The sequence below is a fragment of the Pelmatolapia mariae genome, linkage group LG20, assembly GCF_036321145.2.
Source record: "Pelmatolapia mariae isolate MD_Pm_ZW linkage group LG20, Pm_UMD_F_2, whole genome shotgun sequence".
Classification (NCBI taxonomy): domain Eukaryota; kingdom Metazoa; phylum Chordata; class Actinopteri; order Cichliformes; family Cichlidae; genus Pelmatolapia; species Pelmatolapia mariae.
This window is the reverse complement of record NC_086244.1, coordinates 22234492-22258238: the sequence shown is the minus strand read 5'-3', so window position 1 is coordinate 22258238 and position 23747 is coordinate 22234492. Positions and strand designations below refer to the sequence as shown.

Genomic DNA, 23747 nt, shown 5'->3' with positions numbered 1-23747 from the left:
CAAAGGAGAGATGGAACTTTGCTCCTATGAATTTGACTGATGGGTTTGGCAAGCTGGGTTTCCCAAATGACCTGCATCCCAACACCTCTGTCTGGTTTGTGGATGGCTTTCACGGTCTGATATTTGACTTTTCATTATTTATTCACAAGCGTGGATTATAAAATCAAAGATTACCGGACATTAGTAGAGACTTAATTTTGGACATAGACTTAAGATACACTGTAGGTGCACTCAAGAGCAGTTTGTGCTTTTCTTCTTTTTCCAGTCCACACACATTGTTGAAATAAATTCCCAGGACTGAATATTAGCAGTTTAAATGTTCAGTTACATTTTCATTTTCACACCTGGATGTTCAAATTATGTTTCAAAGCTTCCAGGCTGCTGGGAAAAAAAACTAGTGATCCAGTTTAATTCAGTTCAGTTTTATTTATATAGCACCAAATCACAACAACGGTCACCCCAAAGTAAATACCCTACAATAATACAGAGAAAAAAACAACAATCAAATGTTCCAAGTGCAAGCATGTGCTTTGGTGACAGTGAGAAGGAAAAACTCCCTTTTAACAGGAAGAAGCCTCTGGCAGAACAAGACTTACAGAGGGCCAGCCATCTGTAGTCATTAATGATATATTTGCCCATTAATATCCTCAAGGCCTAAAAAACCCTCACATTTAAATAAGTCAAAACGTGTACGTATGTAAATAATATAAAATACCCAGGCCACACAGTAATTTTCCTTCAGGTTGCTAAAACCATAGCTCTTTAACAAATGAATGTGATCAACACTCAGCTGTGTAGATTTAAACAGCTTTTAGAGCAAACAGCTCGACTGTAAGCCCATTAATTTGGATTTTAGGGACATGTATATGATGCAGTGAATTTAGCTGAAACACTGGGTGTCACAGTATGACTCACTGCTATTAAAATGGTGTGTGGGGTAATGAGTAACTATGAACATCAGTTTTCTGTGAAACTTCAAGGCCGTGGAGTTTGTTCATGAGGTATAAAGCACAACAACGATGCTGGCTGACCTGACAATTATTTCAGAATGAATGAAAGGAAGTTTTTAACCTGAGTGCAGTCAAAAAAAAAACAAAACTACAACCTAATGCTAGTAAATGCATTCATCCTAGAACTCCATCAATGCTTTTTCTCAAAATATTTGCTTTTCATCCACCGAGCAGACCGACATTGATTGAAATGTTCTCATATGTGCAGGAAAATAATACACCACCAGAGAGCTGATGTTTGAAATCAGATGAATGTGCAGCGGCGACTCATAAAATCTGTCATACAGTATCTCAGCCACTGCTCAAATCACATGTGGTCATTTCAGTGCATTAAGCTGTCTTGTCCTATAGACAAGGCAGTCATGACTAGAAAAATAGAGTGATTTGGTGAATATTGAGCGTCCAGTGAGTTTGATGTAGTGTGGGAGGGAGGGCAGCATTCAGCAGGGTAATTTCTCTCCATCATAGCGATGCTGTGACTGACTCCCATCTGTCTATTACTTCAAGTGGAACACTGTGGGCGGTGTTCCAATCACATACATAAAGCTGCAGGAGTGCGGGGCATTTTATAAGCCAAATATGCATCCCAGCTAATAAACATTTAAGGAAATAAACTCAGCATAATCTTCAAAAAACATGTTCAAGGGACACTAATGCATGCAAATGGTTAAAAAAAAGAGGAAGTTTTATGTAATGCAAGATCTGAGAAATGCCTTAAACACAGTGTTTTACTCTTTAAATTAGGTAGTAACATGTAGCTCCTTCAGATGCAGCAGCACTGCGAGGACGAGCCACGGGTCCACTGCAAACGTGGACTGACTGATACGGTGAGAGCTGCTATCTGTTTCAGCACTCCCAAAACCAGCAGACAATAAGAGGCAGCAGAGGAGGTAATAAGAAGCATGTGCTACCATCTCATCCATCATCTGCTTTCACAGCAACACACACATGCACGCACATTTGTATGTCTTTACACTCCTCACAATCATGCACTTTATGCTCCCCGGTACAACTAATCTGCCTTGGAAGCACATGGAAACGCACGTGCCTGTGCAGGCACACACACATTTTAGGATACTTATTTGATCCATTGTAATGTGTTTCTGGTGACTATTTTAATGTGTTCTATTATTAGCTGTGGGGGAGGCCACAGGAAAACGTTTAGTGGCAAATTTCTGCATGCACACCAGTGAAGAGCTCTGAGGAAAGTCACCTAATCGAGAAACACTACAAGGGATATCACATAAATAAAGATGTGATTATTCATATGGATCTAATGTACAGCATAGCCATAAATGGATCTGGTGTAGTTTTTTTTTTCCATCCCACATTAAAACCCAAATCACAATAACTTTGAAGTGGATCTGCAATGGCTTTCCTTATTTTCTGTCATGTACAGTATATACTGCATCACAGCCGGTGTGAGAAGGAATGAGAGGGATAAAGACAAGTCAGGAAAAACAAATGTACTTAGAAAAAACATCAGTAAATTAAATAAGCAAGTTAGTGTAACATATGTATAAATGAGAGGCAGTGAAAAGAAAAAAAGAGCCCTAAGATCGTGGTGCAGCTGAGCTGGTCAGAGTGTGACTGCGGGAAGGAGGGAATTTCTATAGCCAAACTCACTGGGCCCAGGTGTAGCTCATAAGGCTAATTACCCTCCCATTAGCTCCTGCAAGACAAAGCACAGCACAATACAGAACAGACAGACTCAGTACTTTGATCACCTAGGGGTCGTCCAACTGTTCTAAAAGTTGATGCTCATATTAAACTTGGCCAAAGTTTTTAATATTGAGGTCAGCATATGTGAAAATAAGCTCATGCTTCAGACTGCCTTAAACGCTCAGTTTTTCGGTTTCTTTTCTACTCTTGGTCTATATGAAGTCAGAGTGGCTGTTTCTAACATGGCAACATGAGGCACAAAGATTTGGTGGTGAGCACAGTAGGCTGAACCGCTTATTCTTCAAACCTTTTGTTTGTGAAGAGCAACCAATCAGAAAGGAGCTGGCTTTAAAGAAGTGGAGATAAACTTCTCTAGTAAAGTATAGAGCTGGAAATCGGTATAATAGATATGTCCAGTTTAACTTTAATGTGGAAGTATTTAATCATTAAATTGTTATTGTAATCTTTATATGATCTTCTCATTGAGAGCAAGACCTATTCTGCAAAAGAACATAGTTCAACAGGAACTTGAAATAAAATGGCAACATTAGGTCAGTCATAGATGTAAACAAGCCCAAAAACAATCCAGGAGGTCATATTCTTCATGTACTTCTTTCAGTTGCTAACCTTAGGGGTCTCCACGGAAATCTCACTCCATCTTTAGCATCCCCTTCTATCACACCAACCCTATAGAAAGAATTACACTGATCTAATGCCTAAATTCATTCTGTTTACATAATGCAAAGTAATTGTCAGAGTATTTGCTCATGTGGTATTAAGAAGTAACAATTCTACAATAGTAGTAGCATGTAGTGCCTTTGTTGCTATTAGGTACAGGATATATCCATAATATAGTACACATGATTAGTGGCACAGTGGTTTTCTCATCTTGAAGAAAACCCCTTTTTTTTTTTTTTTTTTTTAAATCTTGAAATTGCAAGCCAGTTGTTTCACAGTAAAAGTATAAAAAGTAAAAACTCTCTCCTCAAAAGATTTGCTCAAAGTTTCCCTTTGTTGGCTCCTTGTTTGAAGGAAAATTAAATTTTTACCTTACTGTAAAAGTTCAGTGTTTAAGATGCCTTTGCTATGCCGGACAGCCATTATCCAAGACGGGGATGTCAAAGTCATTTTACATCGTGGGCCACATACAGCCCACTTCAATCTTATGTGGATCAGTGAAACTCCCATTTTTCTCAGTGTGCAGAAATGTAACTACACACTTAATCAATGAGATACCTTAATGTAAGAAAAAGAAGCACAATTTCAATAACATATGTTTTTCTACATGATAAAGAAATGCTGTAAATTAGAGAAATCTATTAGCACGATTCACTGGGCTTAAACTGTAAGAAGTAAATTTGTAAAGTGACAGGACTATCATTTAATTACATTGGTTTAGTATGAATGGCCATTGGGCAGCAAAAGCTATAACACTGAAAATACAATTAAAAGTCCAGAATTTATGTCCTCCTTTCCAAAGTCATCCAATGAGCCAATTGGGGTCTTCGGCGGGCCAATTCTGTCCCCGGGCTTTATGTTTGACGCCTCTAATCTAAGAAAAACTATATTTTATTAAAGAAATAATTTTCCTCATTTCTTTCTTTATTTATAGTAAAAATACTTTAGATACATACAAGTTGTACATAAACTGTCAAGAAACTCAACGTACAAGTTTCCTTTTGGAAACGAAAACAGGTAAAAATAATTACAAGGCAAAAAACAAAAATCATGAAATGTCTGCACTGCACTGAAAGTGTGCATGTGCTTGGCATCAGTTTTCACAAGGCTGACAGTCATAGATCCTGTTTTTCTCTCAGAGAAAACACAAATTTGAAATATTTTTTGCTGAATGTTCCAGGAATTAGCCAGATGTCCATCCTTTAATAAGCCAAAGTCACTGCAATAAATGCCATTTACTGACAATGAATGATTGGACCTGTGATGTTACCACCAGCATGAAACAAAACAAAACCCTGTAATCTTAAGAAGCACCCACTGAATCCAAATCCTTGTTTTGACCCGGTGAAGGGGTGTAATGGTGGAAAGCTGTAGAGGCCTCTTTAATGTCTGTCATGCTGACAGCAAGCAGGTGTACAGTGTCCACACTAGTTAGAGCACCAAGCTGATTTAATTTTCTCTATTTACATATTGAAATCAAGAGGCAACATTCACTAATAGCACTGCTGTGTGTAGTTTTTTTTGGTCAGAGTATGGTGAAAGTAAATCCTGAAGTGGTATCTGAATGCTTTTTGAACCAGTGGCAACATGTTTGTGCATCAGAATAGCTGCCCAATTCAATACTCCAGTACTTTTGGTGATTACTCTAGGCGGCTTGGCTAAGTACAAGCTTGAGAGAGCGTTGTATCCTTAGCTACACAAATGCAGACCCAGAGCCTTGCAAAGTAAGCTGCATCTCCTACAAAGACTAATCTGTGACCAAACAGAGGCTTAGAAAATCAGTCAATATCAAATGAAGAGGCTCATTTAAAGAACCATTAATGTGATAAAATATAAAACTTCTCTTTTAACCTATTTTCACACCAGCCATTTTTTTTTAAATTTTACAAGCCTTTTTTTAAATAAAACTATATCATATACAATCATTTATGCCCAACGTTAAACCAAGTTGTGCGCATGGATTTTCCCGCTCGATCTCTGTGAGCTCGTTCCTCCTCAGTCTCGTCAAAGTGTGCAGACACCTGCCGTTTAAAACAGGCAGGGCTCCAAATTATCACCCACGTTATGCACCAATCGTCCACTTTTCGTGTCCGCTCAAACGTCCACGGGGCAGAAGTGGACGGGTCTTCCTTTATCCCCGATGCAGATGGCTCCTCATTCGTTCAGGGACAAGATGATGTCATCCTCAAGGTCAGAGTTGTCAGAGCTGTCTGTTTGTGTGATAGACAAATACAGATTTAGAAATGGGGAAAGTGAGATTTTGTGCTGAATAGGTCATTGGGTGAGGGATGAAAACGCTAAAACGGCAAAAACAAAGCAGCTTTGAAATAATGTTAAGGAGCTTTAAGTCCACTCTGATTTTTCTTTTGTGCGTCTCAACGTCTGGAATAAACCAAGACAGCATTTTTTAAAATTCCACTGGGGAAAAAAGGATGACCAGACAGGCATGAAAACAGAAGTTTGACCAAACAGTTGTGCTGCATCATTTACATGACACCAGAGCTGTATTTATTAAAAGATGCTTCTAGGTTACCTTATAACACTTCTCATCTATCTAACCCAGTTGTTTATACAAAGGCACACATTTAGTTTGTTAATTTTATAATTACAAAAATGTGCATGTGAAACTGTAATCAATATAATGCTGATCATGCGATTGTACTCACAGGCAGGTGTGCTGATTAATGGACAAGCATAATTATGTGCTTTCTCATATTACACTTTCTAGTGTTTAATACACTTAAAGGCCAATTTGTTAGATACGCCTGCTCAACTGCTCATTAAATGTCTAAATCAAATGGCAGCAATAGAGTTCATTTAGACACATTTTCAAGATAACTGCCAAAGTTCAAACTGAGCATCAGAATGAGGTAAAAAGGTGATTTTAATGGACTTTGAATGTGGCACAGTTGTGGCATGAGTGGCTAATTGTAAATATATTTCAGAAATGGTATTTTACTGGTATTTTCCTCACAAAGAGGAAAAATATTCAGCTGCAGTTAACCCTAAAAATCTGGGTGAAAATGCCATGTTGATGCCAAAGGTCAGAGGACTGCTGTGTGCTCAGATAGTAGAGTCAGAATGTGACCTAAACAACATGAACGCATGGATAATATCCATCTTGACTTAATGGTTCAGGCTGGTAGTGGTGTAACTGTATGGAGGATATTTTCTTGGGCCCTTTAGTACAGACTCGTAAACTTCACAGCCTACCTCAGTATTTTTCCTCACGAGCACCAAATGACAAAACAGTTGACTCAAGGTGCTTTATAGTGTTAAGTAAAGGCCCAACAATAACACAGAAATCGTCAACAATCAGACAACACCATATGAGCAAGCACTTGGTGACCATGGGAAGGTAAAACTCCTTTTTAAATCAGGAAGAAACCTCCAGCTCAAGGAAGGGCAGCCATCTGCTGCAACTGGTTGGGGTCCTCTATCTTGGGGACAGTGTACCCATGTTATGATGCCTGCTTCCAGCATGATAACACGCAATGTCTCAAAACTAAAATCATCTTTAACTCGGTTCTTGAACACGACAATGAATGCATTGTACTCAAATAGCCTCTGCATCCACAAGGTCTCAATCCAAATTAGTGCCTCCCCGATACAGTTTGCAGTCGACAAATGCAACTGCATGACAATGTGTCCACATGGACCAGAATCTCTAAGGAATGTTTCCAGTCCATTCCTGAAACTACGTCATGAAGAACTAAGGCAGTACGAGCAAAGTGTACCTAATAAAGTGTCCATGTTCTGTCTATGACTGTCACCTTCACTCTTCAGGAGGAAAAAACAAAAACAAACAAACAATACCCCTGCTGACTTACAGCTCAGAAAATAGGCTGTACAAACTACCACCCCCCCCAATATAACCCAGTCTTTGATAGGTGGCCAAGTTTCAGAACATAGTGGCAGCAGGTAGTTTGGCACACCAACAAATGTCCCTCCTGTTTATAGACTTAATCAATTTAAAATACACTGTAGTTAAAAGAAAAAAGAAAATGTACTGGCATCACAAATATTTTCTCCATTCACGTTGACTGGAACAACTGAAATGTTACTATTCAAATGAAAAAACAAAACAAAACAAAACAAAAAAAACCCTTCATGCTGCTATAGCTGGACGTGTTTTTTTCTGTTTCTATAAGCAGACAGGTTTGGAGTCAATTAAAACGCTAGACTTATTAGAGAGCTTTGGTAACCATCTTACAAACGAGGTTTGCCAGATAGTCGTAGTTTCTCAAGATACTTCAGGATTTAATCTAAAATATGACTCCCTCTTATCGCGTATGGCCTCAAAGCAGCCACACACACACACACACCTAAACTGGTCATCTACACACCACAAGCAGGCTAGAGGACAATTAAAAGCTAAATAAAATGAAGAAAATTGCTATAGCCTGAAGAACAAGGTAAACTGTAGACCCTCTGCTCACCATTATCGCCATCCAGATCGACATCATCATTATCAGAGTCATCCTCGTCATTATCATCGTCATCCTCATCATCGTCGTCATCATCGTCGTCATCATCTGCAGCATCAACATCCTCTTCGAGGAGACGCGCTACTTCTTCATCAGAAGGAGAGAATTCATCGTTACCATCATCCTCCTCTTCGTCATCTTCATCCTCTCCGCCGTTTTCATTCTCCAGCTCGGCGATGAGGGGATCTGTATCAACATCATCGTCTGAATCCTCATCGTCGTCATCATCTTCCTCCTGATCATCATCCTCCTGCAGCACAAACACAGAAGGTCAGTTGTTAGAAATGTTAGTGTTGCGTAAAGGAACCAAAGTGGCATCCAAAACAAAAAAAAAAAAAAGTACCTGATCCTCCTCGTCTTCCTCCTCTTCCTCTGCCAGTCTCTGCCGACCAACTTCATACAGTCTGCACACTGTGTCAGTGTTGACTGAGTCTTGGTTCTATGGGGTGGGGGGACAAAACAGCATTTTCATGTATTTTTGGAAAAATGGTCGCAATCATTGTTAAAAATGTGATGAAAAGGAATTTACCTCAATTACGGCTAGGTAGCAGTCTTTTGTATCTGTGCAAAGGTCAAATATATTCCTCTTTACATCAATAGTGGCTGAGAAGAGAGGGGAAAAAAACATGTTTAACAAAAGTACAAGGAGACAAGTATTACAGTGGGTTTAAAAATATATACATTCATCAATACAGAATATAAAATATAGAATATAAAAAGTGACAGTGATTATTATTAAATGAGTAAAACTATAAGGATCAATTTGAGCTAGTTAAATGTAGGAACTCTCACCAATGGGTTTATAGTCTGTGGCATTGAAAGTCCTGAATGATGAACCAAATGGACTTTTCATCTGCATTTCCATCATGTCGTCTTCATCATCAGCTTGCAGCATTGCTACAAAAACAAAAGCCACAGGGAGAGATGGAGAGTAAATAAAAGGAACCCAGCAAGCTGGTTAGCTTTGGTTCTGGCTCCTCAGTGGTTGAAACGCTCGCTGTACGGACAAAGCCAGTACTGCACGCCCATGGCTCTTCCTGTGAGGTGGCATGAACCAGCTGGTTCTTTCTGTTGCCAGTCCAACACTGAGCTTTCAGTCCATATGGCTCTGACTGACTCTGTGGTATCAAGTAGTTTGCGCGTGAGCATGCACACGCACACACACACACCCCTCTACCGCTGCAGGCTCTATTCACACCTTTCACCAAATACACACGTGCGCACTTTGCCTCACACTTACCAACCTTCTACCCAAACACACCTTTCACACACTTGTATTGACTGTGAAGTGAGTTGCAGGCCTGATGCCAAATGTGCTACATTACCCATCACGCAGTGAATTCTGCATTTACCTCCATAGATGACAGTGCCGCTGTTGTTGAAGACTATTCTGCACTGGTCCAGAGCAGGAACCGTGTGGAGGAGGTGGAAAGTGCGCAGATCCCACTAAAAGTCTCAGTTAAAGACCACGATACACTCAATTGTATAGAAACAAGAACAATAAATAACCATTCCCAAGACAACCCTAACCCTAATGGAATAAATATTTTATGCTCAGCAGTGAAACGATTCCCAATAGCAGTCACAGTAATTATATTTACAGTGAAAGTCCACTGTTGACAACTATTCCTTGACCTTTAATTATGCATTCACTTTATCTCTCCATTGAAATAGTTCATTAAGAAAGGGTAGCATTTTTGTATTTTCATCAAAATAAGAATTTTACCAAATAAATATTTAAATATCCTCATCCTTAAAAATATTCCCCTCACTGTTGGAGAACAATAGTGAGAGGTATAAAATGGTCTAAAGATCAAAATAACAAATTTACTGTAAAAGTTCTAAAACTGCAGTTGTACCAACCCAACAATGAAAGGATACAATTTCTGTGTTGATGATGACTTCAAGGCCGTTTGGATGAAACACTCCACTGATGTTCATGTTGAACTTGTCAAACTTGTGGATGGCCTGAGCCGTGCGCACATCCCACAGCACACCGTCATTCAGCACCAGGTCGTCTGTTGGGTTGAAGGTGGCGCAGTTTCTCTTGTAGTTGTTAGCCAGGTCTGGGTTGTTTAGAGTTAGAGTAACCTGACCAGTCTGGATATCATATATCTGGTGAAGAGAAGTAATAAGAATGAACATTTACCCTCTTGCTGGATGCTTTGTTTTTATGCATAATGGAAAACATGCGTACACGTGCTACGTGCTCTTTTGTCCCGATGACATGATCTTGTGAAAGCTTGCTGAACTCCACATAATGGTCGCCCAGAAACGAATGCCTAAAGAAATAGAGAGCATGATTAACATTTAAGCAAAAACACAAAGTCAGCAGAGCACTTTAGTCTCATACTGTTGAGAATCTCAGGGTTAATATTGCATTGGTTAAACTTTTCAGATGAATAAAGCCACATGCTTGTTTTCCAGAAAGACTACAGCCCAGAGGCCATTATTGTGCATAATTAAACCACATTTCAGCTCCCTTTGGCGGCTCCTTTGACAGATTAAAGCTGCTATACCACTGGGCAAAGATCACCACATACATAGAGGCAGTAAGATCTCGACAGACTTAATCAGAAGTCATGTGGCAGCAGTTTCTAATAATTTCATACCGCAAATATTTCAATTATGCATTTTACTTAATAGAATATGTTTAATGTGCACTTCAATGTAGCTGGGTAAATATGACTTTAGAGTTTTGTGAATGCATTGCTTACTTCATGATGAACACCGATTTCATGCCCCACAGTGCAGACAGCGGGTAACTCCAAGAGGCCGACGTTAAGAGCAGAGAACCATCCTAAAAAGACATAACGAGATGAGATCCTCTTTTAGAAACATTTTCAAACAATAAAGTTCTAGAAAAAGCAATTTAGTGGGGAAAAAACAAAACAAAACAAAAAAAAAAACAAAAAAAAAAAACAGCCTTGATGTAAAAAATAACTGCATCCCATTCTCCCTTCTTTAAAAAAATTATTATTATTTTTTTTTTAAAATACATAATACTTGGAAAAGCAAATGCGTTTACTTTCAACACTTAAATACTTGACAGGATGTCTTCTTTAAACATTTAGTCTCACTGTATGAGTGGTAGAGGTTTTGAAGATTTGTCATTACTCTTGTTTAAGGCATCTACACGCTGAGATTTTAGCAGTCTTGTAAGTTTACTGCAAGGCACACTGTGTGACACAGATCTAATCAACCTTGGGTACAACACGAGTATGATGCATGTGGATTGTAAGATGATGACGCATGGCTGCAATCCCTCAGCCATTTCTTTCTTTGCTCTGTCCTCCGTGTTGCAGTCAGAATAACAGCTGGAGGACACATCATACAAACAAGCCTCCTGCTGCCATTTTTTTAAGAAACCTAAACACTTTGTTTTGCATGAACATCTTCATACATTATGTTCAAGTTTGTTTTAACCTCCGAAGACCTGAACTCTTTCATGGCATGCATTTTTAATTTCTCTTTGCTATTTGGGCTGATTGGGACCTGATTAATGTAAAAACAAAAAATTACGTGATTTTTTTATTTTTACCTAATTTTGATTCTGAGAAAAATAAGATCCACATATGAGGACATTCGCTTTAAATTTCGATAGAACAGTGGCAGTATAACGTCCTCGTAAGTCAGGGGTAGGCAACTCCAGGCCTCGAGGGCCGGTGTCCTGCAGGTTTTAGATATCACCCTGGGTCAACACACCTGAATTAAATGATTAGTTCATTACCAGGCTTCTGGAAAACTACAAGACATGTTGAGGAGGTCATTTAGCCATTTGAATCAGCTGTGTTGGATCAAGGACACATCTAAAACCTGCAGGACACCGGCCCTTGAGGCCTAGAGTTGCCCACCCCTGTCGTAAGTGGATATCAGGCCCTTGTAGAGCAAAATTTAGTATTTTAGTCTAGACAACCCAAAATGTGATGTCCACATATGTGGACGCCAGGTCCTAGTAGGTTAAACATAATAACATGACACATGTTTCAAGCCCATAATAAATAGCACGCAATTTAATTTTAAATTGTATATATATATATTTTTTAATTAATTAATTTATTTGTGGTTCTCTCTACTAACCCGTGACGGCTCCAGGTGAGTGATAGCTGAAGTGTGACAGCTGTAGCTGGCTTCCTCCTGGCCTGTAAACACATTGTAGAGTTTGAGCTGCCCCGTACACGTTCCGAGCATCAGGAAACGCTCACGGGCTGAAAAGGCACAACACATGAATCCACTTTCATCCTCATCTGCCTCCCTGAACACAGAGATGGGACGGAACCTGGACAAAGAAAATATGAGGAGTTACATCAGTGGTTGTGATGGGGCTGACCGATTAAATCGCACTTGAGCCTCAGAAACGGAAAATGAAACAAAGATATTTACCTGCTAAAAATAAGATGCCTGTCAAAGCATCCTCCATCTACACCTCCGTATTTTGGATATATGACTCTCCGCGTGTGTCGGGATGTGAAGTTGGTGGGTGCTTGGCGTCTCTGTTTGGGCTCAGGGCACTGATGGGGGGTGAAGAGGGAAAACGGTGGACAGGTTGCGACAGGGTTTTTACAGCGTGCATGCTGTTCCCTCAGGTACTCTGTAATAATGCTGTCTAATGCAGGGGGAGATGGCAGGTGCCTGTCAAACTGTTTCTTCATAGCTGGGCTCTGGCTGAAGGCCCCATGGTCAGACTTCTGCCGCAGCACCCGAGGTCTTTTACAACTTACTGTACTGCACCCTGTTTGCCGCTCACGTGAGAAAACAATTCGCCCAATCAGTGGTGAGCCACTGTTACAGTGAGGGACAGATGTTGATGGGAAAGCAGAAGAAGCAGCAGCAGGCATTCCACTGGGCTGTGATGTTGATGGACGTGTCTGAGGGTGGCTGGATCCTGGAGTGGATGAATGAGAGGGGTGGCTTCCAAGTCTTGATCCAACACCGTTGGCCAGCCGAGGTGTGCGAGGCAGAGTAGCAACAGGAGAGGCAGGAGGGGGAGGGGCAACAGGTGGGTAGGTAGAAGAAGAATGCGAAGAGTGAGACAAACATGCCATCGGGAGATCTGCCTCCTTGGTGAGTGTGGTGGCAGTATCATGCAGGCCTTTGGCCACAAGATGGTTCCTAATAAGCAGCAACAGCTCTTTTTCAGGGAAGGTGATCCTGGACTGAGCAACCACACTGGCCCTTTGCAACCATGCCAGAGACACATCTGTACCAATCAGCAACGGTTTCCCAGAGATTCTTTCGATCAGCTCTGCAGCAAACTTGCAGAATTTGACATGTTCGCTGCGTTTGTCCTGGAGCACAGGCTCCTTCATGAGCTGCTGGATGTGTCCGCTGCTGAACAACGGCAGCTTGCTGATGATTTGTCTGACAGAGCTGGAGCGAGACAGACCCACCAGAGCTTTACAGGCCAGAGCTCGGATCTGATCTGCATCCGTAATGGGCATCTTCACTGTCAGCAGGGATAGCAGAACCTAGAGGACAAACACAAAATGTAAGTTATAAACAAGGGCTAAGGGCATAAGCGAAAGTGTCTTGATCAGGAAAGCTCCCAACTGAGGAGAATAAAACAATGGTGTCTAAGCAGAGGGCATAAGCAGCAGCAGACTAAATCTGTAAATGTTAATGTAGGTAATTCAGTGCTTTAGCTGATCTCGTTATCATAGTGCTTTAGTAAAAGTGCTTTTATTGTCATATTTTATGCTTCCTTACATCCTTCCCCAAACTGGAAATCATTCCTCATTTTCTTTTAAGGATTGGTCAATCCCTTAAATGCACAAAGAGAGAAGAAGCTTCTGAAGAAGTTTAAAGGGAATCACATTTACAACTTTATATCTCTTCCTTACATTATATCCTCACTGTAAGCAGCCATAGACCAGGAGAAGAAACATAATGGAAATCCTACTAAAAAGAGAAAACTACCGTCCCACTATTCTTTGCTGAGGAACACCTCATCCAGCTGGCTTTGCTGAACTTGAATTCTGTCTGTGAAGTCAAGGTGACTTTGACAAAATATGTTTGTGCAAAAAAGATGTGCTGCTATAAAAGCCATCTTGCCCTGTGATAGCTGAGATAGGCTCCAGCCCCCCCGCGACCCTGAATTGGATAAGAGGAAGAAAATAGATGCAGGTTGTGATTTTATACACCATCATTTACATGAGACGATGCCAAATCCTGGACAACCTCAATACATTTAGCTGGAAACTTAAGCTAAGTTTACAACAAAACACCACATCTTTCTTGCAGTCTTTGAATTCAAATGTTACAATATTTAGGTAGTTTTCTGTCTGTAATGTTTCAGCTGCACTGGTACAGGTTTCAGAATATCCTTAGTGTGTAAGTCAGTGGAGTACATCAGTATATAAATGTGGGTGGTTGTGGGTTTAAGAAGTTCACACTTTAAGTGTTACCCATTCTAAAAGCTATCAAATAAATCTGTTTCATTTACCACTCCAGCACCTGTCACTATATAAGATATACTTTGATCTGCCAGAAGGCTGTTTTTGTTAGTGCTTTAAAAAAAAAAAAAAAAAAAAAAAAAAATGCCAATATTATCTTTCTAACATAAAAACCACCCATTTTTTTGTGTGTGCTGTGTGTTAATTCTACCTTGATGCCATTGTTCGACTGCACTACATTCCACATCTTAGTGAGCACACTTTCGTTTGCTTTGGTCTGCTGTGGAAGGCGACGACGGGGGGTTCCTGCAATGAACTTGCCAATGCTGGACATGCGTTTATCTGGAGCGCAAACGCAGTTGATGACAACCTGCAGTGCTGACTTCTGAATTTCTGCATCATTCACAAATACCTCTCCTTCCGCGACTGCCAGAACTATACTCATCCCTGAGAGAACAAAACAAAACAAAAAGATGAAATTAAAAACCTTGTAAAGGAATACCTGGAGTTACGCCATATCTCAAAAGGACTGGGCAAAGGTTCCACAAAATAAACAAATGAAAACAGAGCTGCTCCATGTTATTGCATTCTGTGGGTAGTGATAATAAATTTTGATTTTATTGTGCAAGAAATTCTCTAATGGCACTGTGAACAGATGGCCATATAAAAAGCTGTTTGAATGTGTCACCATTTAGTGAATACCACTGATATACAAGTAAAATGAGACTTTTTAATACTCACAAGATAATAATGCAATTGTATTTGATCTTTGATAGATGAATGTCAACTAAAATGGAATAACTTACCAACAGTGGAAACTGTGGATCCTCCCTCATCAAGCACAGCAACAGCCTCAGATAACAGCAGCTGGGTCTTGGGAACAACTGTGAGGATACTCAGGATGTCAAGGGCATAGCGCACAGTGTCACTCCTACAAAGAAAGAACAATAACCATCACTTTGAGTGCACTGATAAAACATACTGTCTAGAATATGTATGAAAAAATATGTATGAAAGGCATTTTAACAATGACTGCCATGTCAATACCTGCCATAGTAGGTCCTCCAGTCACAGGCAATGGATATAAGCTGCAGGAGGAGCTGAACACATGACAGCTTGTGAAAGACCTCTGCTGGTTCCCAATAGAGTCGCAGTGGACCATGCTCGATCAAAAACTCCATCATTTCCACAACCTGCTCACGGCTATAGCTGACAGCCTGAAGAATGAGACACCATCACTACAGATTACTTCATCAAAACACACATGCAATACTAAATACAACATAAAATATTTCAAAATATTTAACAGATAAAAAGTCTTCTGCTTACCTTGTAGTACGGTTGTGAGTGAATTGGGGCACCGCCCTCTGTGCGCTGAAGGGATTGCTTCACCTGCTCCACCTTGATTGCCAGATGGGCCTCAAAGTACCTGCGTAGCGCCATGCAGGTGTGCTTGGCTGTCTGCCTGCTGGAGAAAATCTCATCATCACTCAGCAGTGCTCCCTGATCTTCGGGATTCAGGATCTCCAGTGTGCTAATCTGAAAGCAGTCAGTTCATAGCATAGGCAAGTACACAATTAGGATCTTCTACATTTGAAGAAAAGCAGTCAATGCCGTACTCACATTATGTTATTTTCTATAAATAACACAGTTACGTTTACACATTAAAGCAAGGACTGCTGGTTTGTCCTACCAGATTGACGAGACGTCGTAGGCCGTCCTGCCTGTCAAAAAGCTCCAAGACTGCACGGAAGGAAAAGGAGATGGAGAAGAACATGGTGGCGTGGCAACAGCCGGATGCATGTGAACATTCCAGCAGCCACAGCGTGTAGCCAACTACATCTGACAGGATGGAGTGAGGCAACATGCACACCTTGAGAAGAGAGAAAGACATGAATATAAACATGAACTGCTACTAGTATTAAACTTAAGTGTAGCTTCTAATCAAAAAATGATTTTTGATTGACGGTACAGAATTATGTCATCTTCTACAGATCACTAACATATTATCATTATGTTAGTCATCTCATTTCAAATTTTTAACAACAGAGACTTCATCTTAGTCCACATAATAGACCTAAAGCAAAATAAGGATACAATAACTGTTTCTGTATATTACTGTGACTCTCCGTACCCTTTCCATGGCATCCTGGTTATAGGCAAGGTAGTAGAGGCACAGTGACACTCCAGTAGCTGCCATTGAAGGCCTGGGGATTTCCAGCAACTTCTGAACTCCTCCATGAGCAACAAACTCTGCAGCAAACTTCTTGTGCAACAGCAGCGAAGCCAGATACTGTGAGGATGAGAAGAAAACAGGAGAATTTTGGAGCACCTTGTTGCACTTCAGGCACCGTGAAAGGTCGACTACATGAAACTGTGTTTACCTTCAGAGCCTCGAAGGTGAGCTGCACATCATTGGTCTGTTTTAAATCCATGTAATGCATCAGCAACTCCCGAGCTCCCTTCTGCATGAACACTGCCAGCAGCTGCAGGTAGGAGAGAGTAGGACAGAATGTACTTTAAAAACTTCTCAGTGCCAGGTCTGTCTGCTAGTTTTTTAAAAAAAAATTCTTAGATGAACCTGAAATGTATAAGGTCGCACCTAAAAAAATAAATTTTTAACATAAAAAAAAATTAATAATTATGAAAGACTGACATCTGCTGGTAAACATGTGCCAACACAAGGGCCACACAAACACAGTCAAACACATGAACTACAAATGATTAAAACTCATATTACAAGGGCTGCATTAAAACAATATTATTTAAAACTAGTAAAATCCTCAACAGTCTACAAAGAACACTAGTCTAAAATGCCCACTATCATATTACTCCTTAAATAAAAAAAATTAATCAAATGTGGACATTGAAGTCATTTAAACTAACAGATTATAAAAATATCAATCCATATCAATTATTCAGCTGATCTTTGCAGGTTTAAGAACTCTATAGGCTGATAAAAGTGGACCAACCTCCTGATATTCCCCCAGAGGTGTGAGATACTGCAGGATTAGCCTCTGCTCAATCTCTGGGGTCAAAGGGTACAGATGATAGTTGTTACCAATCACCCAGGGGCTCATCTCAGTCCAGCTGCTGTTGGAAAGCTCACTGAAGTTCCTCTCTGGCTCTGGCAAAGAGAAATTTAGCTTCTGTTTTGAGGTCCTGCCACTTTCCCTCTCAGCTCTTCTTTTTAGGTAACTGCTGCCATCAGACATTCCTTGGTTTGCCAAAGATCCCGGAGCAGACATGGGTTTCATCATGGTTTTTACAGCCGAGTTGGCACGGCTGCTGGTCTTGTGAGGGGAGTTTAGACGGAACGAAAGCTCGTTTTCAGGCTCCATAGTTGAGAAGGAAATTTCACCATCGTCCGGCTGTCCCGTCCCCTCCTTTTCGGCTCCATTTTTCCCTGGTGTGAATGGCTTCTCTTCAAAGCCTCCGTCAACCGTCTCCTCATCCAGAGGTAACAAAGGCTCGCTCAGTGTCTTCCTGGGGCTGGGCCGCTTGATATCCCTTTTGTTCTCAGCATCTTTATTCTGAAGCTCACGCAACCGATGCAGCATCAAAGGCACCTGTCAAAAGTAAAGAAGAAAAAGCAAGCTGCTTTACACCACCTACTGGTTCTGATCAAACTGCTGGAAAACATTTTTAAATCACCTGTTGTAATGACTTGTCTTATCACTGCATGCCATTACCCTGTTAATGCAACCTGATACATAAGAGAGTAGAAACCTCCACTGACCAAAACAGAGTTCTCCTCTCTGTAGTTTGCTGCAATGTCTTGATTCTCCATGGCACCTGCCAGCAAGCCTGTGGCATAGATTCTGAGGGGCTGCTCGGCCTCCTGAGCCCACTTAAAGAGTCTTTCAACTATGCCCTCCTAAGAAGAGCAAACACAGGAGTGATGAAGTACATGCAGACACAGAGTACCAAATTTCATCAAAAGGTGGCTCTTATTTTTCTTTGCTGAAATAAGAATGCATGACTTTCAAAAAAAATTCACATGATTTGTACGGATGTAATTTAACTTTTTAACCTGACCAAGGATCCGCACACCAAGGATGTCACTAGTTTTGTACTTTTTTTGTTTTTGTTTTTTCATAGTAAATGTGGATTCCCTTTTTAAAATAAAGCTTTAAGGCCTTGCGTTTTGAGAAGCAGTATGACATTTATTGTCATGGGTCAAATAATACAGCGCTGCAGTTAAATTTTAACTTGTAGACTAGACTGTGACACAACAAACAAAACTGACTTCTTTAGACAGTGTTTTTAAAAGCGATGGGGTGGTCTGTCAGTCAGTATCACCGCCTCAAAGAAATGAATCTTACTTTGTGACCAAACAGACCAGAAGTAAAAACTACCTGATGTTTGAAGCTCAAAAACATCAAAGCATGGTGAAAGAGACATCACCATTTGGGCATTCTTTGATTTTTCAGGTTCTGGTTGCAAATTTGCATTACGAAATGTTTACAGGGAAGTGGAAGGGCAGCAGTCCGTTATCTGATGCTTACATGATGATCTATGATGCAACAAGTCATAGATTGAAAGCAGCCAAGCAAATAAACAGAGCAGTTCAAAAGAAGAAAGAGCTTTTGGTTTGTTTTGGAATGGCTTAAATAAGCACCCTGAGAGGAAGTGATATTGCCTGATGAGCGCTGTTCAATCAACGACAGTTGTTTGCGTGTGTGGTGGTGCAAGTCCCACAAGCAGCTACAGGAAACATCTGAGGGTGGCTGTTACTGCTTAAGGAGGTTTAAAGAGATCTTAATTTCAGTTGCAGCCTGTACTGTTATTTATTCCTCAATTTGTTTAATATACTACAGTCAGGGTGTTCATCTGAAATTTGGGACTTGATGAATTAAATCAAATCAAATAAACACAATAAAATCAAAATGAAACCACATGTTGAAAACTTTTTGTTGGAGTCAATTTACATACCTTTAAACACTGAATACACCTGATTAAGACGCACATCTTCAAAACTCCAAAATTATTAACGCTATAACAATAGCTGAAATATTGTTTCTTCCATTGTCCTCAACCAAATCTCACAGTTATCTCATAATGAAGTCAGGGGTAACATACTTTTTCTTGAAAGACCACAGCTGTCTCCAATCCAGGCATGATGTTTTGAAGCAGGCGACAAGCTGCGGCATTAAGGGAAAATTCTCTGCTGGTCATCACGTAGCTGTTCACAAGCTACAAAGGGAAATAAAGATTAATCATCTTCTGAGTGAGCATTATTTTAAAGGTAACATTCTCAAATCCATCTAATAGTCTTACTGCGTTCATAAAGTCATCATTCTTGAACAGGATCTTGAGGAGGTGCCCTAACATGCATTCTGGATCAGCTCTCCCTAGTGGCAAAGAGGAAAATGTCAAAACATAAATTACACTCAAAATCAGCAGTAGTCTTGCAATTCTATGGTCGCCGTGTTTTTGTCATACCAGGATGTCGATCATCGAAAGGGTCAGGATCTGCTTTGTGGTACTCCTCTGTCTCCTTTTCAACAAGCTCTGAGATTCTGAAAATTACAGCACATGAGCATGTTTAACTCTTTTTAACTAACCCTCAAATCATCCTAATTACACTGCATAAAACAGTCCTCTGTGAGGCCAGCTGCTCTTTCTTTGCCATTTCTATCCGTTACAATGGTTGAGATTTGTATTAAACATGCCAAAGTTTTAAATAAGAGGTCACCATGTAAGTATTCCCTGTGAGTTCTTTCTGCTCTGGGATTTGTATGATGTCAGTGCAATTGACAATATGATCACCTCATGCACACTGCTCTGGGTGTGTGCAATCCTTACTTCTGAAGAAATAAGCTGGCCTAAAGGGAGGATGCTCTTAAACAGTGAGGGTGGCACAAAGTACCAGTATACAATAAATAAGTATTATTTTGTGTCAATCATTCAAAACTAATTCAGTACAACTACTACTACAAAAAAATAATTACAACTTCATGTGAAAAAAGGACCTTGAGTCAAAAATCTAGATAGCAAAAACCACAAAAGTCTAACCATTTAGCCAAAAGCAACAAATAAACAGTTAAAAAGGATAAAATTAAGAATTAACTGAAAGTATAATCTTTGTTGAACTACTAAAAAGCTAACTCAAAGTAAAAATAAATGACTGCAGCTACATATGGGATAAACAACAGAAGTCTGAGAATGAAGACTAAATTGAGTAAGTATCAGGAGGTAATGGGAAATTAGTTAATGATTTAGCTAAATGCAATGACACAGTCAGTTCTGCCTCTGCATGCTAGTACAAATGTACCCAATTTGCCACACTGACTCTTCAATAGCACGATGAGGACATAAAACCTTATCTGAAGTATTTTGAATTAGAATTCAATTTGAGACATCACAGGTGGTTTCAACAAAGGCCTCTGGGGGCATTACAAAGGCTGGGTGCCACCAACATAAACAATATCCAACGCTTACTTGGTGAGGATGTTGACCAGGTCCTGCGTGTTGCCCTGTTGCTCTCTCTCCCATTGTTCAAGTAGAGAAGTCAGCTCTGCCTTGGAGTCCACACTGGCAGATGCCGATGCCATAGCACAGCCTGTTAGCACAGCACAAAAATGCACTTAACATCATGTCTGGATTAGCCTCTTAAGATGCCACGTGTCATGCTACTTTTGTTAGTTTTAACATTTCTCCGACAACCCAAAAACACACAATTTTAGACTTAAAAAGATATGGAAAGAACCTTCTTTTAATCACCTTGTCATTTTTAAAATTCAAAGCTTCCTCAAATCTTGTGGTACCAGCTTCTCAAATCTGAATATTTGATAGTTTTAACAATTTTCTGTCACAAGAAATAGAAAATGTCTTGTTTTGTTTCACCAGCAGTCAAAAGAAAACAAATGATAAATACACTTTATTTTGCTCACCAGAAGAAAGAAAAAATAAAGGGCATATATTTCTCCACTTCCCAAACTTCATATACACAGAAAACTGTTGAATGTACCAAGAATGACAATTGTTGGTGAGAGCCTTGCAGTTTTTCTGAAAACATAATATGACATTGGCTGGAGGTTTCACAAGTCAGTTTTTGCACCAATCAGTTATGACAACTTTTCAACAAAATATAAGTTCAATGCATAAATTTAAAGCTGGATGTCTCTCTCTCTCTCTCTCTCTCTTCTTTTATTTATTTAAACAATTCTAATAAGCTTGAAAATCAATATTTTTATGACTCTTTATTCTTCTGCACAGTCTGAACTCTCTTATGCAAGCTTTCCTGTAATTTCTTTAATTGCAAGTCTTCCTGAACATTCTCCAGGCTTCTTTAAAGACATTCAAAGCTCATCTTCGGACGTTGGATGTCTTTTGTTTGCTTCTCTATCAAGACTGATTAGGAAGACTACATACTGCTTCAGTGATATTGAGGTCTAGGCTCTGTGTAGGCCAACCGATGACTGATAGGGAGAAAAAACAAAACAAAACAACAACAACGACAACAGAAAAACCAACACACACAGGAACACTATCCAGGTATGCTTTTACTGCATTGTTATGCTGAAAAATGAAGCCACTGCAGCATGCAGCAAGATAATACAGCTGTGCAATGCTCTGTAGGGGTTAGCAACTAGCCATGAAATGAACGTAAATTCTCCATGTTCTCCAATAGCCCAGAATACAACACCACCTTCCTGCTTTACTTTTGTTGCCCCTCCCCAGACACATCTGGCCAATGAGCAGCCTGAAAATTAGCATGTGGATTGGTGTGATGCATTTTGGTTTGCTTGCTGTGTGAAAACCAAAAAAAAAATCAGATAACCAAATCACAGGAAAAGCTACAACTTATCAAGACCAGAAAAAACAACCTATGGGTGTGAAAATGCCCTTCGATTCATAAGACCTGTTGCCACTGATTTTCAGTCCAGTTCTTGTGTATTTTGGCATACCTCAGCCACGTCTTCCCATTTTTCTTAAGCAGAGCTTCTTGAGAGCCACCTTTCTACTGAGACCATTTCTAAAGTATCAGTGAACAGTAGATGCATCGAGCCATTCAGTTTATCCAAGTCTTTGCTTAATTTTTTTTTTTCACATTTCTTCAAGGAATGACTTTCAGATATTGTTCGTTTGCTGTAAATAGTTTTAGGCCTCCCACTTCTTTTCTCCTCCAATTGTACTTTTTTGTTGTAATTTTTCTCTCTTAAGGATACACTGCACAGGTGTCGAGATACGACAAGTTTTCCACTAACAGTCATTTCCTTTTTGGTACAAAAATACCATTTTATGCCTGCCACACTTATCTTTGGTGATCAAAAATTTGACCAAAGAAAATGCAACAAATGACAACAAATTTCCAGTAATAAAGTGGCTAAAGATACAATTTAAAATTGGTTCTTTGTTTAGTAGGGTTTTTTGTTTTGCTTAAATGACTCATAGGTCAGAAGTAGTAAAACAAAATTGCAATTTAAGGAATTAAGTAGGCAAAATGACATGGTACAAACCTGCGTTGGGGGACCTTAGAGTTTTGGTGCAATTGGGCATTTACCTCATCTGCCCAGTTAATAATTTAGGATCACTGAAAGAATTTATTTATTTGTGCACTTTTTACAGCTTAGCCCACATTCGTGTGCTGCCACTATCCGTAGCTAATAATCGTTTAAAATAAAAACAACACCACGGCATTATTAAAGGGAAGCATGCGAGAAGTTCAGTTGGCTTAGTCTGAAGGTTGTTTGGCTCCAGTCGGGAGAACAAAGCACGCTGACTCGCTCCGTTGCTTTTTCACAGCTGAGCGTGCAGCTGCAGCAGTCCTCCAGGGACTGCCGCAACTGTCAAACTTCTGTTTAAGTCAGTGTTTGCTAAAAATATTTTCTGTTCTTTTTGAAACACATTTAAGCTCAAACGCTTTCCTTGTTTTCCTACACGCACTTCACCTTAAGTGAAGCAGACAGCAGCAAACTCACATCTACTGCCTGTTGCGATGTTTGGCTAGCTGTTAAACAAGGAAGCTAATGTACTTAGCACACTAAAGTAGCCACTCTTCTCTTCCAGTACTACAGCTTGCAGTAAGGACGAACTGTCCAGAAATGCAAAACCTGTCATTTTAGATTACAACAACACTCGGAACGACAACACCTTCCTGCACATGTACACAGCACTAAGGAAGAAGCTAGACGTGAACCTACAGGTGAAACTGGACAGTTAGCTAGCATGCTAACTTTACCTTGTTGTTCCGCTCAGTTCTTGCTCGTTTTTCTCAATTTCACAACGACTCGCATCCACTTGTATTAGTCCAGACTTAAATAGCCGATAACTGCTTATCAATGCATCGATCAATGACTCACAGCCTCAGCTTAATTTGCTTTATTGCAGCCTTGTGTTGACGGTTTATTATCATTATGGCGAACACGTTCTGCGCGTCATTTTACCAGCGACCGGCGACTAGTAATGACGAAATCAACCACGCAGCAAAACATTACGAAATATTTTTAATCAGAGCTTCGTTTTTCAAAACAAACTTTACACAATCATACATATTAAAATACAAAGAAACC

General features: G+C 40.0%; 1 protein-coding gene across 1 annotated transcript; it reads right to left on the bottom strand.

Moving 5' to 3' along the window:
• Positions 1 to 4266: 4266 nt before the first annotated feature.
• On the bottom strand, positions 4267 to 23616 carry LOC134618759 (DDB1- and CUL4-associated factor 1-like). Its single transcript, XM_063464316.1, has 25 exons — positions 23417 to 23616; positions 20674 to 20794; positions 19675 to 19751; positions 19510 to 19583; positions 19312 to 19425; positions 17969 to 18106; positions 17202 to 17798; positions 16614 to 16715; positions 16364 to 16522; positions 15923 to 16102; positions 15559 to 15768; positions 15277 to 15446; positions 15036 to 15160; positions 14441 to 14676; positions 12221 to 13305; positions 11918 to 12116; positions 10555 to 10637; positions 10035 to 10119; positions 9719 to 9952; positions 9190 to 9283; positions 8630 to 8734; positions 8367 to 8440; positions 8181 to 8276; positions 7790 to 8087; positions 4267 to 5560 (listed from the first exon to the last, which is right to left on the bottom strand). The coding sequence occupies exons 2-25, from the start codon at positions 20784 to 20786 to the stop codon at positions 5505 to 5507; spliced, it is 4704 nt and encodes a 1567-aa protein (XP_063320386.1). The 5' UTR covers positions 20787 to 20794; positions 23417 to 23616; the 3' UTR covers positions 4267 to 5504.
• Positions 23617 to 23747: the final 131 nt, after the last annotated feature.